General features: G+C 38.2%; 1 protein-coding gene across 4 annotated transcripts in view; it reads right to left on the bottom strand.

The window, feature by feature from the left end:
• The window catches only part of ZRANB3 (zinc finger RANBP2-type containing 3), a 246,177-nt gene that overhangs the window by 55,711 nt on the left and 172,652 nt on the right, over positions 1-17,814 (bottom strand). For all 4 annotated transcript variants that reach the window (XM_075530071.1, XM_075530070.1, XM_075530073.1 and 1 more), the window contains 4 exons: positions 17,637-17,756; positions 14,882-15,001; positions 8,950-9,129; positions 8,025-8,177 (listed from right to left, as the gene is read on the bottom strand). In XM_075530071.1, coding sequence (XP_075386186.1) covers positions 8,025-8,177; positions 8,950-9,129; positions 14,882-15,001; positions 17,637-17,756 — 573 coding nt within the window. The remainder of the gene's footprint in view (positions 1-8,024; positions 8,178-8,949; positions 9,130-14,881; positions 15,002-17,636; positions 17,757-17,814) is intronic.

Here is a 17,814-nt window from a genome sequence, read left to right as displayed (position 1 = left end):
AAATATCACCTTCACATTTTGATATTTTTGTTTAATTCGGATTTCTATTATTTTGTATCAGTGCTTTAGAGCTACCCTTGCACATAGCCTGTAGCATCTGACTTCTTTCACAAACTAATGATTTTAAGCTTCATCCATGTTGCAGCATTATCAGTACCTCACTCCTCTTAATGGTTGATTAATATTCCAGTGAAAGACTCTACCATGGTTTTTAATTCATTTATCAGTTGATTAATATTTGAGGTTCATTATTAAGAATCATACTGGTATGAACATCTGTTTTTTCAACTGCCTAGAAGTGGAACTACTATAGCATATCATAAATATAGTTACTCGTTTGAGGAGTTGCCAGACAGTTTTTTATAGTGGCTGGGCTGTTTCATATTCCCACCAGAAATGTTGGGTTGCTACCCACAACGTTAGCAGTTTGAAACCACACCCTGCTCTGCGGGAGATGAGATATTCTACTCCCCGAAAGATTCACAATCTCCGAAACCCTCAGGGGCAGTTCTACCTTGTCTGGTAGGGTTGCCATGAGTCAGAATGGACATGTTTGGTCTTGGGGTATGTGTGAAGTAGTAATTCATTGCGATTTTGATTTACTTTTCATATAACTTTCTCCCGTGAAGCAGCTGGTTGATTTGAACTGCTGACGGTACAGTTAGCAATCCAATCCCAAACCGATTATGCCACAAGACCTTCTAGCTTCTCTTTCATATCTCGCTCATTCCACTGGGTTGATTCCCACTTAGAGTAGCCCTCTAGGGCAGGGGAGAGCTGCTCCAGTGGATTTCCAAGATTGTGACTCCTTGTGGGAGTAGAAAGCCTTGTCTTTCTCCATAAATGTTTACATAATGAGTGATTTTTTACTGTCCTGTATGTCATTCGCAGAATAGCCTAGAAACACTGGCTAAATGGAACTGAAGTGCTTCAGGGTTCTATTTATTGCATAAACATGTGTTGACAACCCACCATGTGTTAACTCTAGGACTCTGGGCTGGTTCAAAGCAGGTCAGTAAATGCTGGATGAGTAATCGCTGTTGTAAATGATGGCTTCCTACCCACTGGACAGCAACCAAACCTGTTGCTGATTGTATTTTGACCCAAGTAGAAAACAAGCCACTATGACCCACTGAGAGATGTGAGATAACCACACTGCTTTAACAGGGTGTGGGACTCCTGAGTCCTGATAGTAATCCAGTCTTCTGTATCAAGAAGGGTCCTGACAGACTTCTGAAGAGCAGCAGTAGTACACATCTCTGGACAGCAACACACAGTCCAAGCAGTATGACTGCCTACCATCTCATCAGGTGTCTGTCATTAGTGTTCATTGCAGCAAATCTGTCCTTGGGATGTTCTCGAAATGCAGATGGAATAGAGGTAAGGTTGTATTTTGGCTCTTGTGGACTAGTTCTAATTTTCTTCAACCTCGATTTGAACTTGCTTATGGGCAACCGATGATCTGTCCCAGTCGGCCCGTCATCATGTTGGTTATGGTATTTTATCGGGTTCCTTCTTGGTCTCTTCTCTCAGATGTAATCAATTTGATTTCTGTATATTCCACCTGGAGAAGTCCATGCGTACGGTCGTTGTTTGTGTTTTTGAAAAGGGTATTGGTGTCGAAGAAGTCGTTGGTCTTGCAAAATCCTATCATGAAATCTCTGTCTTCAATTCTATCACCAAGGCTATAGTTTCCAACCACTCTTTCTTCTTCTTTGTTTCCAATTTTTGTATCCAATAGCCAATTATTATCAATGCATCTTTGACCAATTGCATGTTTGATCAACATCAGGCCAAAGACGGTAAAATTCATCAATTTCTTCTTCATTAGCTTTCGGGCTTGATGAACAGAGATAGATCTTATCCTATCACACACAGCAGTGTATTTCTAGATAGAACTTGAAATGTCCTTTTTGCTGATGACTGCCACAGCACACCTCTCGACGGTTTCATTCCTGGCAGAGTAAACGATGATGGTCTGATTCCAGCTCACTAATGCTTAGGATGTCAATTTTTAAGTGGTCTACTTCATTTTTTGACAGTTTCTATTTTTCTAGATTTATACTGCATATAGTCTAAGTTCCAATTATTAATAGATGTTTGCAGTCATTTCTTCTAATTTTGAGCCATGTCCTATTAGTAAATAATGTCCTGAAAACTTACTCTGTTCAGATCATTATGAGAAGGCAGCTCTTCCTCGGTCATATTTTGAGTGCCTTTTGACCTGAGGGGCTCATCTTCTGGAATTATCTCTGACAATGTTCTGCTGCTATTCATAAGGCTTTTAGTGGTTAATTCATCAGAAGCCCATTCTTTCTTCATTCTGGGCTCTTCATGTGGAAGCACTGCTGAAAACCGTTCACCTTGGGTGACCCTGCTGGTATTTGAATACCAGTGGCATAGCTTCCAGCACCATACCGTGTCTCCCCGAAAGACATCCCCTGAAAATAAGGCCTACTCACAGTTTTGCCTCTCGCTGAAATATAAGGCATCCCACCAAAAAAAGACCACCCAAACATAAGGCCTCCCTGATAATAAGGCCCCTGAAGTTACTATAACTCTGGACTGTAGCAATGGGCGCCAAGGCGCATCTCACTGTTGGCTGCAGCGCTGCTGGAGCAGACAGGAAGTGCCAGTAAATGTACCATAGATTATGAGTGAATGTACCACAGATTGTTGTACATGGAAATAATGGTAGTAACAAGAAATTTTTGATGCTGTAGGATTCACAGTTTGTCTGGTTATGCTGGTTTGTGATGACAACTACTACCGTACCATATGTAGGTAATAAATTTCCTTTTTGTTCTTCAACAATAAATGTATACTGTATTCTTCTTCATGGAAAAATATGATATCCCCTGAAAGTAAGATCTAGCGCATCTTTGGGAGCAAAATTGAATATAAGACACTGTCTTATTTTCGGGGAAACAGGGTAGCAATGTTCAAGCCACCACAATACAAATTGACAGACAAGTGGTGTAAAAGATCTCTTTAAAGTGTTAAAAAGCAAAGATGTCACTTTGAAGACTGAGGTGTACCTCACCTATGCCATGATAATTTCCATCATCTCATGTGTATGTGAAAGCTGGACAATGAATAAGGAAGATTGAAGAACTGGGACTTTTGAGTTATGGTGTTGGGAAAGAATATTAAGTAAACAGATAAACAAATGCAACAGAATGAAGAGAAGAGAGCATGGCTACACTGCCTCACATACCTTGGACACATGCTCAGGATGGACCAGTCCCTGCAAAAAGATACCATCCTTGATCAAGAAGGGGTTCAGTGAAAAAGATGAAGACCCACAACAAGATAGATTGGCATAGGGGTGGCATCAATGGGCTCGAATATAACAAGAAGGTGAGGATGGTGCAGGACTGGGGAGTGTTCAGTACTGTTGCACATAGGGTTGGTCTGAGTCGAACAAACTCCAAACTCACTGCCATCGAGTCAATGCTGACTCACAGTAACTATTCCCGGGAGCAGAAAACCCAGTCTTTCTCCCACAGAGCTGCCGGTGGTTCTGAACTGCCAACCATGCAGATCGTAGCCAACACTCAAGCATATCAGCACCAGGGATCAATTCATAGAACCCAATTTAGTAAAAATCTACATGCTAAGTGACTTACTTTCCCAGGAACCAATGTGCTAAAAAATCAATTTATTTCAATCCTTATTCACTGAAGATCATTTAGTCGAGATTATTAAATTCATTGGTTTTCTAAAAATCTTTACCAAGTTCACATTTTCAATGTGATGGTGTGGGAAGGTCAAGATTAAGAGGTACTTGGGACCTAGGGTGCTGGTGATGCCTGGCTCTCTTCCTTTGTCAGGTTGTCCACCCCCCCCTTTTTTTTTTGCCCTTTAGGCTTTGTGTCTACTCCAAGGTTTGATCCTCTTGTCGTCTCACAGTCTCCCCTTCTCAGGGCGGAGAGAACCGACTAACACATGGTGCATTCTTCCCGCAGGGGAAGAGCCTTCTTCTATGACCTACTTCCCTCCACCTGTAACAGCAGGGAGCTGGGACACAGATAAAATAAACTTGCCTGAAAATGCTGACACTCTAGAAACATTCATAAGCTGATAAAAACCATTCAAGTAGAACTGTTATAAAACATTCTAGTGAAACAAGCTCTTTGTTTTCCTTCAGTTCAACAAGTCATTGACAATTGGTAAGTTTGATTTGTTTGACAAGCTTATTTGACAAAATTGGAACTATCCTAAAAATGAGAAATTGTAGGAGAAATTTTTTCAAAAGCTTTTGTATATATATATATATACCAGTATAAACAAAAAAATTCCTATAAAAATACAAAACTTTGTCAATATTCAGAAGAAAAATATGTTCATTAGTAGACTAAATTTTTTAGAATCTCCCCCCAAATTGGACATTTCTTCAAATACATGAAGCTGGCAGTATAACTGCACAGCATGAAAAAGAGGGGGTATCATCCCAAAGTCATAAAAAGCACATTTCCCATCTGGTCATAAAAGACAAGGCAAAGCAGTCTTTATATGAGGAAGACTCCGGCTTACATAATATATATGTGTCTGCATCTGGAGATGCATTGAAAAATTGCAAGATGCACAGAACTATGAAAGGCACCAACCTAACTCAGGGAAACTAAGTTTGGCAAAGGAGTTTTGAAACTTGGCTCAATACAGACAGTTTTTTCCCCTTCTGATAAACTTTTAAAAGCAATAAGCTAGTATATAAGAATGAAGCTGTGTTTCAGATTCTTAATATCCATCTTAATAATAACCCCCCTCGAAACCAAACCAAACAAACAAAAAAAAAAAGAAAGCCAAGTATCATTTGAGGTACATTTGAAGAATTTTAGAGAAAGAAAAGCTGCACATCAGTCTTAGTGACAAATACTTATACCATGTATTGAATTTTTTTGTTGGGTAAAATATAATAAACATTGCCGAGAAGAAAAGACTTTAGAATTAAAAGTAAGTTGCTTACAAATAATCTTCTATTTAAAAACAATATTTGACAGAATAGAGTTGTAGTATCCTAGAAAAAATTTACTGGCATTCTAAATAAAATATATTAAAATGTTAATAAGATTCCACATAAACAGCTAATGTTTTCAAGGAAGTAAACTTTGCATTAATGGTTTAATTTCGTATAATGACAAAAGTAGTCTTTCATTTAATTCATTCATATAACTTTTGATCGTTTTTCAATAAAATTAATTTTCAGTTAAAATTAACTATAACTCTTATGCCATTGCTCCAAAGGGCTAGAAAAAAAGCAGGTGGTTTGAAGGGTTATAAACTCTTCTATCATTTTATTTCTCTCTTAGCTTATATAAGACCTCTAAATAGCATTTGTGAGGAAAGGAGGTTTAAATATGAAATGGTATAAAGAATTTAGCATACATCTACATACTCAACAGTGAAAATTTAAAAGAAAAATTATTGTAATATTAACTTCTGATTCTATTAAAAATAAATAAAACTTAAAAAATAAAACATTTTATGAAGCTGATATGATATTCTATTTTCACTCTGCCCTAATTCCATTTTACTCCTCTCCCAGAAGCAACCTACCATATAAACCCAAGTACAAGCTGACCCAATTATCAGCTGAAGCACCTAATTTTACCACAAAAACTGCATTAAAAATATGCTGAAAAACTCCGATTATACAGGAGTATATAAGGTATACTGATCAGGTCACATTGGTGTATATAAATCTAATTTATTCATGTTAACTTCTAAGTAATATCTCATAATATGGCACATTTTCTATCTCTTTGATAGATATTTTGGTTGTTTCCAATTTTTTGCTTTCAGATATGATGCAATAAGCATCCTTGTGTATACATTCTTACACAAGAAATATATTCCTATCAATGAAATGTGTGGATGTCACATTCAACTTTAATAGATATTTCCTAATTGTGCTCAAGTAGATGAGAAAAATACAACATATTTATATTTGTATAGATAGTTAGACAAGGCAAGAAGGGCCTGTGTATGGCAGGTTGGGTCATCTGTATACTGCACATGAGACAACCTTGCTTGCCGAAAACAAGGATGATCTGAGGCTCTTGCTGATGAAGATCAAGGATTGCTGCCTTCAGATGGATTTTGACTCAATGTAATGAAGAAACTGGGCCAACAGGTAACATGATAAATTGAGAAAAGGATTTTGTCTTGCTTGGATCTACAAGCAATTCTCATGAAAGCAGCAGTCAAGAGATCAAAAGAGATGTTCTGTTGGGTAAATCTGCTACACAAAACTTTGAGTATTGAAAAGCAAGGATGTTACTTTGAGGTACCTGACCCAAGCCATGGTATTTTTCATTGCCTCATAAGCATGTGAAAATTGAACACTGAATAAGAAGAATGAAGAAGAATAATTGCATTTGAATTGTGGTGCTGGAGAAGAATATTAAAAGTACTATGGACTGCTAAAAGGACAAACAAATCTGTCTTGAGAGAAGTATGGCTGAAGTGCCCCTAAGTGAATGAAGGGGGAAGTGCAGAGTGGAGACCCGAGGCCCAAGTGTCGACCACTGGAGATCCCCTCACAGAGGGGTTTAGGAGAGGAGACGGGTCAGTCAGGGTGCGATGTAGTACTGATGAAGAACACAGCTTTCCCCCAGATCCTGGATGCTTCCTCCCCTCAACTACCATGAACCAAATTCTACCTTGTAGGACTGGATAGGGCAGAGGTTGTACACTGGTGCCTATGGGAGCTGGAGGCACAGGGAATCCGGGGTGGACGATACCTTCAGGATCAGGGGTGTGAGGGGCGATGCTGGGAGAGTGGAGGGTGAGTGGGTTGGAAAGGGGAAACTGATTACAAGGATCCACATGTGACCTCCTCCCAGGGAGATGGACAGCAGAGAAGGGGGGGAAGGGAGACTCTGGATAGGACAAGATATGACAAAATAACAATCTGTGGATTATCAAGGACTCATGAGGGAGGGGGGAGCGGGGAGGGAGGGGAAAAAAAAAAAGAGGACCTGATGCAGAGGGCTTAAGTGGAGAGCAAATGCTTTGAGAGTGATTAGGGCAAAGAAAGTACGGATGTGCTTTATACAATTGATGTATGTATATGTATGGATTGTGATAAGAGCTGTATGAGCCCCTAATAAAATGTAAAAAAATTAAAAAAAATGAACATGACATTTCCTCTCCACCTAGGTTTGTATGTGCCCAGGACAACACAAATAAGTCTTGTTCTTACTAAAAAAAAAATAATAATAATTAAAAAAATAAATAAAAATAATAATTTAGATATGTTGTCAGGAGAGCTAAGTCCCTGGACAAGGGTATCAGGCTTGGTATTAAAGTAGAGGGGCAGCAAAAAAGAGGAAGGCCCTCAAGGAACTGGATTGACACCGTGGCTGCAATAACGGGCTCAAGTGTGGGAAGGATTGTAAGGACTAAGCAGGACTGTGTGGGGTTTGCTCCAGTGCGCACAGGGTTGCTATGGTAACTAACAACAACAACAAAGGGCATTGTGGTGCTGGATTTGAATTGTAGGTATCAATCTGACCTCACTCACTGGGGGTAAGGTTTTGGGAATAGGTCACTCAGGCTATCAAAGGATCACATCACAAATTTCAGTTCTTTAAATGCTTTGGACATTGCAATGAAAATATCTTTACTGAGTCTTATTTAAGGCATATTTCATAAAATAATTTTAAATTTTGTTATCTAGTCAAGAATCTCAATCTTTTTCTTTATGGGTTGTATATTTTGTGATAAATAGAATACACTGCTCATAAAGATGGTTTCTCATACTTCCTTCAGAAAGTTAGATCTAGTCAGCTTGTTTAGCTGAAGAAGAGTGAGAATCGAGGCAGAACTCTGTTGAGGAAAGGAGCCAGGGTTGTGGTCCACATCAGTGTTATCCTCTGATGTTAAGACGTTTCCAGGCTTTATGCAGAGTCTCTCTTCAGGTGCATGAATAGTTGAGAGTGGCTATTTAAAATAAAATCCCATAAAGGTATAGTCTCCGGATAGTTTAAAAAAAGAAGAGAATTGGTCACATAACTTACATGAGTCAACAAAACTTCATCCCTGAGCTCTTCAGAACTTTCATTTGGAGTCCACACTTTCGCAAACTGCAGGAAATCCCATTTTTCCTTATCACTGTTTTCAGCCTGAAGTTGTTCCTTCCTGCCATTTAATGTGGCCCCTGTCACCTGGGCCTGTAAAATAGCATTGTGAGTTTTAGAATACCATTTTAACTGGTGACATTTGCTATGTAGTAACTGGGTTTTACATTTCAGTGACAGGCTACCACAAAGAAAATCTTACTACTCCAACCCTTCATGGGCTTTAGTAATATGATCATTCAAAATCAAAACCCAAATACCTATCCAATGATTCCTATGTTTAACATGAAGAAAGGTCACGCTCGAGAAGTTATTTTAAACCTTTATTATATATATACTTTGAAATGTAACCTATGCATGACTGGCCATTTTGACTACCTATCCTCAGTGCTTGAAAACCAGCCTCTAATCCTCAGTTGCGTGCCCTCAAAGTTGTGGGGGAAGACAGAAGGAGCAGAACCAGGAGCATCCTTTCTATCTTTTCTAGGGTCTGAGGTACAGGTTCTCTGGCAAAAATTAGTTAGGAACCGAAGCATTCTGAAAGAAGGTTCATTCTCACGTCAAAGAAAGGACTTAGGGCTTGAAAGCATTATATTTCTTGATAGCTGATCTTATAATTCTAAAAGGGTAAAGGGAGGATTTGGGATATATGTTAATTCATAACCCTTTCTTATTGTTGCTATTACAGAGGACAGAGGATAGAGTACCACCAGTTGAGGCTTTTTCTGAACTTGATCTGTACTATAATTATCTTCAAATAATTACGTATTGTTTCCTTGAGAACACTAACCCTCGGCCTCTTAACTCTTGAAAGTTATGGGTCACAATGACTAAGTTGGTAACTTGATTTATATTCCAGCTTTACCTTACGATTCAACATCCCCCACATCAGGGTGTCTAGAGTCCCATTTGCAATGAGGTAATGAATATTCACAGAACTGCACTGTCCAATTCGATGAGCACGGTCTTCTGCTTGCTTTATATGTCCAGGATCCCAGTACAACTCAGCAAATACAACATGAGTTGCAGCAGTAAATGTTAAACCCTAAGCAAAATAAACCAAAGAAATGGAGATGTACATAAACTGAGAAGGCAATAGAGCATTATACTGAATAGCTGTTCCTAAACACATTAGATGGATAAGAAAATCTGGGAAGACTTGAAAACAATTCAGTCTATCATTTTAGGCCAAATTAAGCAAAAATTAATTCATGGAAGGCAAGTGAAGTAGACTACTTGCAAAATAGTCAGGTGAACTATACAAACTCATTTGACAAGTATTTCAAGATTTCAAAAGTCACATTGATGGAGCTATAGTAACAAAATCCCTTTATCCTCTAGTAGAAATGGCTCACATTAATAAAATCTAAAACACATGATAAACTAGAATAAATTTTCTAACACATGGTATCCATAGCAACTAGGCAGATAGCTTTGACATACTCTATTCATCTAACTTGTATGACTGTGCTACAAAGAAAGAAAATTCTATCTCCAGTCAGGTTTCCTTGCTAAGAAATTCTCATGATGCATCCTGAAGACCCTCGAGTGTGCCGACTTATATCTCAATATATCTCTAGTGTAGTTGTGAGGCTTGTAGAACTGCATAATGATTACTTTATAATCAATGCATGAAAATCCATAGTGCCTCAAATTAAAACTACCAGGAAATATGTGACTTTCAGGCTAGAAAGCGGAGTGTAACATAGCAGTTCATGATGCTAGCTGGTTGACAGAAATGCCCACCACCCAAGAGGACCCTCTAACCCAGGCTGTTGCTCACATGCACAGGAACTTCTGTGACTGGTTTTAGTGATGACTGTGCTATTTTAATATGCACTGCTACTGTTAACATAACATGTTTTCATATAAAAAAGTTTTCATATCATCTAACAATGACATACTAGCATTCATTAAATGGAAGTGCTATTGCTCACGCTGGAAAATACACTGAAAATTAGTTACTTTGGGACAGAAATAAGATGTAATGAATCGGTGGCAATAATCAAACCACCACCACCACATTAAACTGTGTTGCAATTTGTGAGAGAAAGCTCCATGAAGTATTTGAGATACTGCTGGCACAATGAGATGTTGTATTTACGCAATTCAGTTTTAAATGGGCTATATGCATCATAAGACAACTCAAGAGCAGAGAGAGTGTGTGTGTGTGCTGACATGATCTAGCCATTCTAAGAGCTGCTACGAGAGACTTATCTTAGCAAGACCAATGCCTTTTCTGTTTTTCTTGATTGCTATAACAACACTATAGTCATCAGGTGTAGGAGTTTTGAAATGTACTCAAGTAAAGAAGCATTGTGAAAAGGCTTCAAGTTCATACACTCATGGTTTTATTCCAAACAAAATATGCTGAAACCTGTCTGTGTGATTAGTGTGTGGCTGCAGACAAGTTCTCTCAGTAACACATTTGTCTCAGTCTCTTAAGGTGCCTTCAGTGGCTTCCTAGGAGATCCAAGGGACCATTTAACTTCAAGGGCGAGAGTTCAGTTCAGAAGTTATGGTTACTGTTTTTGGGGATCCCAAATCAGGCACAGGATGATTACAGGGTCTTATTAGGAAGAAGTCTTAAAATGAAAACCAAGCTGCAATGGTGAAAAAAGACCAGGACGTTGCCCTGAGGTATTTTTTTCTATTATGACAACATAATTCTTTGAGAGTAGCATGTGCAACAATTTCTTTGAGAAACCTTACTACATCCATCTATAGCCCTGATCTTGCTCCCTTAGACTTCTTTTTATTCCCCCAACTCAAATGATATTAAAAGGAAACATAGTTTTGTCTGCCTTGAGGATGTCAAAAACGTCATTTTGACATGGTGTAAAAATATCAGAGAGTATGAGGTTGACTAAGTCCTCATGGAAAAAGCACACCAGCTTGTGTGATCCAAGGATTATAAATAATAAAATCCAAATTTGAAGGAGGGACTGGTATCAGACTTTTGGTTTGCAAAAGTCTATGGCTTACAGTGGAAGCCAAAACCCATTTGCAGGGCCCACACATGGACCAAGCCTCCAGTGAATTCCCTCTGACCAGAGTGGAGGGATGGGAATAGCCCTGTAAGCAGACAGAGAGCATGCTAAGTCGATTATGGCAGATGTCATTGGGTTAAAATGTAATAACTTATCATTTGTTTCAATTAAAAAAGAAAAAAGGAAAGGGAAAAAATGTGGATTAAGCCTCTGGTGAATTTCCTCTGATCATAGACTAGGGATGTGAATAGTCTTACTATCATGCACAAGGCCTTGGAAAGTGGATTACTAAATATGCAGCTAGTTTAGAATTTAACACCCTATCATCTGATATCCCCTTTGACCCATTTTATTAAAAATCATTTTATCGGGGCTCATAGGGTTCATCACAATTCATACATTCATTCACTGTGACAAGCACATTTGCACATTTACTGTCAGCATCATGTTCAAAACATTCTTTCTACTTGAACCCTTAGTATCAGCTCCTCATTCCCCCTCCCTCCCCCATAAACCCTTGATAATTTATCAATTATTTTTTTCTTCATGTCTTACACAGACCGATGTCTCCCTTCGCCCACTTTTCGTTTGTCTGTCCCCCAGGAAGGGGGTTTTATTGGTCCTGAGGGGTTTCTTTGTCCTGGGTTCCCTGTGTTTCCAGCTCTTCTCTGTATCCATGTATGTGCTATGGTCTAACTGGATTTATAAGGTAGAATTGGGATCCTGAGAGTAAGGGGGGAGGGGAGTATGCATTAAAGAACTAGAGGAAAGTTGTATGTTTCATCAGTTCTATACTACAACCTGACTGGCTTGTCTCTTCCTTGTTATCCTTCTGTAAGGAGATGTCCAACTGTCAACAGATGGGCTTTGGGTCTCCTCTCCGCATTCCCCTCATTCATATTGATATGATTTTTTGATCTGGGTCTTTGATGCCTGATACCTGATCCCTCTGACACCTCGTGGTGGTCACACAGGCTGGTGTGCTTCTTCCATGTTGGCTTTGTTGCTTCTGAGCTATATGGTAATTTGTTTAACTCCAAACCTTTAAGATCCCAGACGCTGTATCTTTTGATAGCCGGGTACCATCAGCTTTCTTCACCACATTTGCTATGAACCTATTTTGTCTTCAGCTATCATGTCGGGAAGGTGAGCATCATGGAACACCAGGTTATTAGAACACAGTGTTCTTGCATTGAGGGAGTACTTGAGTAAAGGCGCAATGCCTTTTTACTCATTTTTAACTTGTCCTAGTTTTTAATACTTCCTGCTTTCTTTCCTATTGGGGTTTTTCTGTTTTATTTCTTATTTATTTGTTAGCTTTTTTTCTTTTTAGAATGTTTTTTTATTTTTTGGTATATGAACTCCAGGATAGGTAAATCTATAGCGGCAGTAACTGGATTAATGATTCCTTCGGGGTAAAGCAGGGGAGGTTGGGAGGAGATGGAGAGCTAACAACAGTGAGTAGAAGAATGAAGAAATGTTCTAAAGTTGATTGTGGCGCTGACTGTACACTCTTCTTAATATGGCTGAACTACTGAGTTGTATGATTTGTGAATTATATGGCAATAAAACTATCTAAACAAATTGAAGAGTGTGTAATTTTTCAAGTAAGGGTTGGAGAGATGGAAATTTCACCTTCAGAAGTGTGTAGATCTAGGTGGGAGACATGTTGTGAAACAACAGCGTTCAAATAAATATTTTCATATTTTTGTTTAATAGAGATTTCTATGATTTTGCAGCAAATTTTTTTACTTATACCTTTACAAGGTCTACAGTTATTACAGTCTTGACTAAAATCAGAGTATCCTATATGTTCTTAATTTTCAAAGCTCTTTTATTAGGGCACCCTCAGGTTGTCCTTCATGAGAAAGATGACGCTTTCTATTTCTTTCTTTCTTTTTAATTTCTTTTTTCTTTAATCATTCTATTGGGGTGCTCGTACAATTCTTATCGCAATCCATCCGTCCATCCATCGTGTCAAGCACATTTGTTGTCATCACCATCCTCAAAACATTTGCTTTCTATTTGAGCCCTTGATATCAGCTCATCATTTTTTTTCCTCTCCCTCCCCGCTCCTCCCTCCCTCATGAACCCTTGATAATTTATCAATTTATTATTATTTTGTTATATCTTATACTGTCCAATGTCTCCTTTCACCCACTTTTCTGCTGTCCACCCCCCAGGGAGGAAGTTATATGCATATCCTTGTAATTGGTTACCCCTTTCCACCCCACCCTCCCTCCACGAAGCTTTCTATTTCTGTCGAGAATTACAGTATTGGAAACCCACAATTCTATTCTGTCCTATAAGGTAGATATGAGTCAGAGTTGGCTTGATGACAGTGAATTTGCTTTGGTTGATCAGACTCTCATACCTGGCTTCCTCCTGTTATCATCTCCTCTGCTATGAGTATTCTATTTTTAATTTTGAGGTTTTTCTTTTTGGTTGATATTCTCTATGGCTACAATATTCTAGCAGATATAAAGCTTGAAATCAAGAGAGTTTAGTCCAATGTGACAAAAGTATTATCTCTTGCCTTGTTTAGAACTCCTAGTGAGTTCTAGAACTGCTTCATCCTCATAGAGTCTCTATAAAAATAATTTCAAATACGCCCCTGAGCTGGGTAAAGCAGATCCTTTAGCACTGGTTCATATTATAGTCTCCACAAGTTACTAGATATGGCATGTACCAGGTGGAATGCCCAGTAGTATGTTAAATTACTTTCCTCTACGTAAATATCAGGGAACTCTCATGGCAGAGGGGTTATGCACTGGACTTCAAATATAAGGACAGTAGTTGATAGCACCAGCTACTCTGTTCCCGTAGAGTTAAGTCTCAGAAATCCACCAGTGGAGTTCTACCTTGTCCTATAGGGTCACTATGTGCTGGACCCCATGGTAGTGAGTGATGCTAAATATTACAAAGGAAGCAGCCCTGATGACACGATAGGGTCGAAATCAGTCAAAATGTAGTTGATGGCAACGAGTTATGTTAAATAACTTATTTAGATATTTATATAAAAATAATTTACAATGGTATCAGAGAAAAGCCCAGAAGGATCTCTTCTCTGAGTATGGGAGCCACTGGCACTACATTCCCTGATGCTTATTCTCGTATTCCTTTGTAGCAAAGACCTAGTGCTTAGCTGGACTACCCACAACAAAGACTACATTTCCCAGCCTCCCTTCAGGTCACGTGTGACCATGGGACAACTTTAAGACTAACACCTCTAAGTATTGCTTTCTTTAGTTTCCTGCCTGAATTGCAAGATGTAATGGAGAAGCTATTATATAAGAAATACTGGCGATAGGTGATGAAGCAGAAAGCAAGAAGGGTGTAAGGACTTCGTGGAACCACCATGTTTGACTTGGGTGGGGGGGGGGTATCTATATTGAAATCACTCTCAATTTGAGTTTTCACTTACTTGCAACCAAATCAAATCCTAATTGAAACATGGAGAAACCTGGGGCATGCCATAAGAAATTCTGACAATTTCTGATGATGAAACACAAGTAAGACAAATGGCAAAAGAAAGATACGTTAAAAAACAAAAGAAACTGTGTACATTCCAAGGAAGGAAAAAACACTGAAAAGCAGTGTTTTTCTCTTAGGAACTTCTTTCCATGAAGATTTAGGAAATTTGCGTCAAAGGGATTGAGGTCTCCTTTGATTATATTGCTTCCACATTCTGAAGTGGAACAAATACTTATTTTATCAGCCATCCAGATATAAATGTTTTAATTATATTTAGTGACCTTTTAATTATATCAATATTTCATTACCAAACTTCTATATGGAATTTCTTACCTGACCTGCAGCCTGAATGCTCAGGATAGCTACTCGAATATCAGGATCCTTCTGAAACTGATTAACCAGATGTATTCGTTCTGAAGATGGAACACTTCCATCAATTCTAATATAATGAGTCTGGAGTCCACAAGAGAAATGTAAAGTTAGATCAAACCCATACGCACCCATCTCATTTCATATATTTTATAGTTTTTTATGTTCACATAAATATGGGAAGCTGGTTAAGATAACAGGTTGGTAAATGTTACACAAGAAGTATTTCAGCCAGGTTCTTTCATAGTTCCCTAAAAACAACCTTTTGAAAAATGTTACATATGTTTACCAATTTCTTTAATGTCTGGCTTCAAAGAGGACAACTGGGTTATCATACCTACTTTTGTAATAGCATCTTATAATAACTCCTTCCTTCTTTGTTTAAGCTGCTTGAAAATAAAGTCAGTGTCCAGTTCATTTTTCGATTATTAATGCAAAAGGAAATACCTACATATTAGCAGAAGCTAAGGCTGTCTTTAACATATCTCTAAGTAAATAGAAAACAAACTTTACATGATTGATCAGATGAACTCTAAACTTATAGGATCCCCAATTTCAAAGCAGAACCAGAACCAACACCAGTAGGAAAACAGAATGATGATTCTGTTCATACACTTCTCATGTATTACAGCTTCATGAATCATAGTGCATATATTTCTGTAACATCCCAAACACTCATCTATGACTTATCTTTTGACATTGTGAAAATGAAAAGAAAATATGTAGTATTGTCATCCACTTTGAAGTGGGAAACCAAGACACACATGTGCATTTTTCAAAAGTAGGAAGACATTAAGTGGTGATAGACTGATTGAATGAAGTTGGGAAAAGCAGGACTTTGTGTTAGAATAGATCACAGGGATACATGATTCAACTTCTTGAAAACAAGTGTAAGACCCGAAACTCAAATAGTTTTATGCACATATGCACATCTATGGAAAACTTGGCTTTAATAAGACACATGAGCAGTCACTTGTAGAAGGGGCTTCTCATACTACTCAAGAAACATAATGTCTCACATCAATTTGCTATGTCTTTAAAATAGGTATTATGACCTGTTTAGCATCCACTAAGGGGGAATACATGGATCTCTGGGTGTCTTTCTGAAGAAACACGTCATCAGTCAGGCTAGAGGGAGTTTAGGAGAGAGGCCCCTGTCAATATTTTAAAACTATTGTTGAAGTTAAGTGGGATTCTGAAAACATCAGTGATACCTTAGGTATTTAGTGAGGGAAAGCAGATTTTGAATGAAGTGGAAACACGTTCACCCCCTCACAAACCACCCCCCAAACTAACTTTGTGTGACGCAATATGGATTTTAATATAATTAGTAGTATCTGGTGTCCCAAGGAATCTCTGGTGCTAGGGTCTGTTTCTTCAGATTCATGCAGCTATAAAGACTCCCAGAAGATGGTAGCACACACTAAAAATGGGATATATTCTTCCCACTCAAAAATGCCTGAGGTGGAAAATGTGAGTGAATACTTTATGTCCAATATGTTATGAAGGGTTAAGGTGCAATAGAATCAGAAAGAGAGAATATTATAAATCCAAATTTTAAAATATTCAATCTTAAAGATAGATATTTAGCACTAACTTCCTCAGAAGATGTCCTACAGAAACTGCTGGATAATTAATAAGAAAGCATCTCTTACTGTACACTACCCTACCTAGTGTGTTATGATATTATAAATGTTTATGAAGTAAATATGAATATAGCTTCTTTGGTAATATTAATGAGCATATTAGCTAATGTTTAAAATGATATACAAACATTTAGAAAGTTTTCGTCTATTGTTCCATTTAAAAATCTACCTACTCAAGCAAGTGTCTTGGCTGCTGCTTATACTGTAAACTCATAAAATTTGTCAGGAAATGTCTTTTGGCTACTTCTGAGCATCTCTAAAAGTCTCCAGCATTTAAGATAGCAGATGACAGATTTTTACACTTTGACGCCAGAAATAGAAGCTGGGTGGGGGAAGGAGGGAAAAAAAGAGAAGCTGATGCCAAGGGTTCAAGTAGAAAGAAAATGCTTTTAAAATGATGACGGCAATATATGTACAAATGTGATGGATACAACTGATGTGCAGATTGTTATGAGAGCTCTAAGAGCCCCCAATAAAATGGTTTAAAGAAGAAGCGCTATCCCTGAAGGACTGTGAGAAAAGAAGCTGGCCGTGTGACTGGACGGTAGGCAAGCCAATCTGGCGAAGCGGCCCTGGTGGATTCCCTGGCAGAGACATCTTGTGTTCAATTTCTTTCCGGACATTGTATTCGAAAGAGCACATGTACTCGGGAGCTGCAGATACATGACTGCAGGTAGGTAGGATAATCAGTGGAATCCATTCTTGCTTTTCCCTTTGCAACTGCTGCAGCCTAAAACAGTCTCACAGGTGAGGTTAACTTTAAGTGCCTAGACCACTCTCAAATGTCATAACCAAGGATAAAAATGGGATTCAGATTATAGCTTATCAAGCCCACAATTAATCAATTCAGATTTCATCAATGGAAATTATAACAGATATTAAGTTAAAATGTGAATATTATATAATTATAATAGAACTGTAGTAACATAATTAACAAGAAAAATGCTTAATAATAACTTCCAGCCCACATCACCTAAAGAAGGTAAAATACCTCAATTATAAGACTGAAAGAATGTTTATCATATGAAGACTCCACATTCCAAAGCCATGTTATAAAATACAATAGCGCATACCTTGTTTTCTATGACGGCTTCTGTGCAAGCTTGCAGCATACTCAAATGGTGAGCAAAAACCAGAAACTTTAGGGACTCGTTCTGCAGCATCACCTTAATATAATCCTTCACAGCACCGGCCTAAATATTAAAAGTGAAACCTTATCAGCACCATTAGACTGCTTATATAAAATGCCAT

The sequence above is a fragment of the Tenrec ecaudatus genome, chromosome 13, assembly GCF_050624435.1.
Source record: "Tenrec ecaudatus isolate mTenEca1 chromosome 13, mTenEca1.hap1, whole genome shotgun sequence".
Classification (NCBI taxonomy): domain Eukaryota; kingdom Metazoa; phylum Chordata; class Mammalia; order Afrosoricida; family Tenrecidae; genus Tenrec; species Tenrec ecaudatus.
The sequence above is the reverse complement of the archived record's forward strand: the minus strand, read 5'-3'. Positions and strand labels throughout refer to the sequence as shown.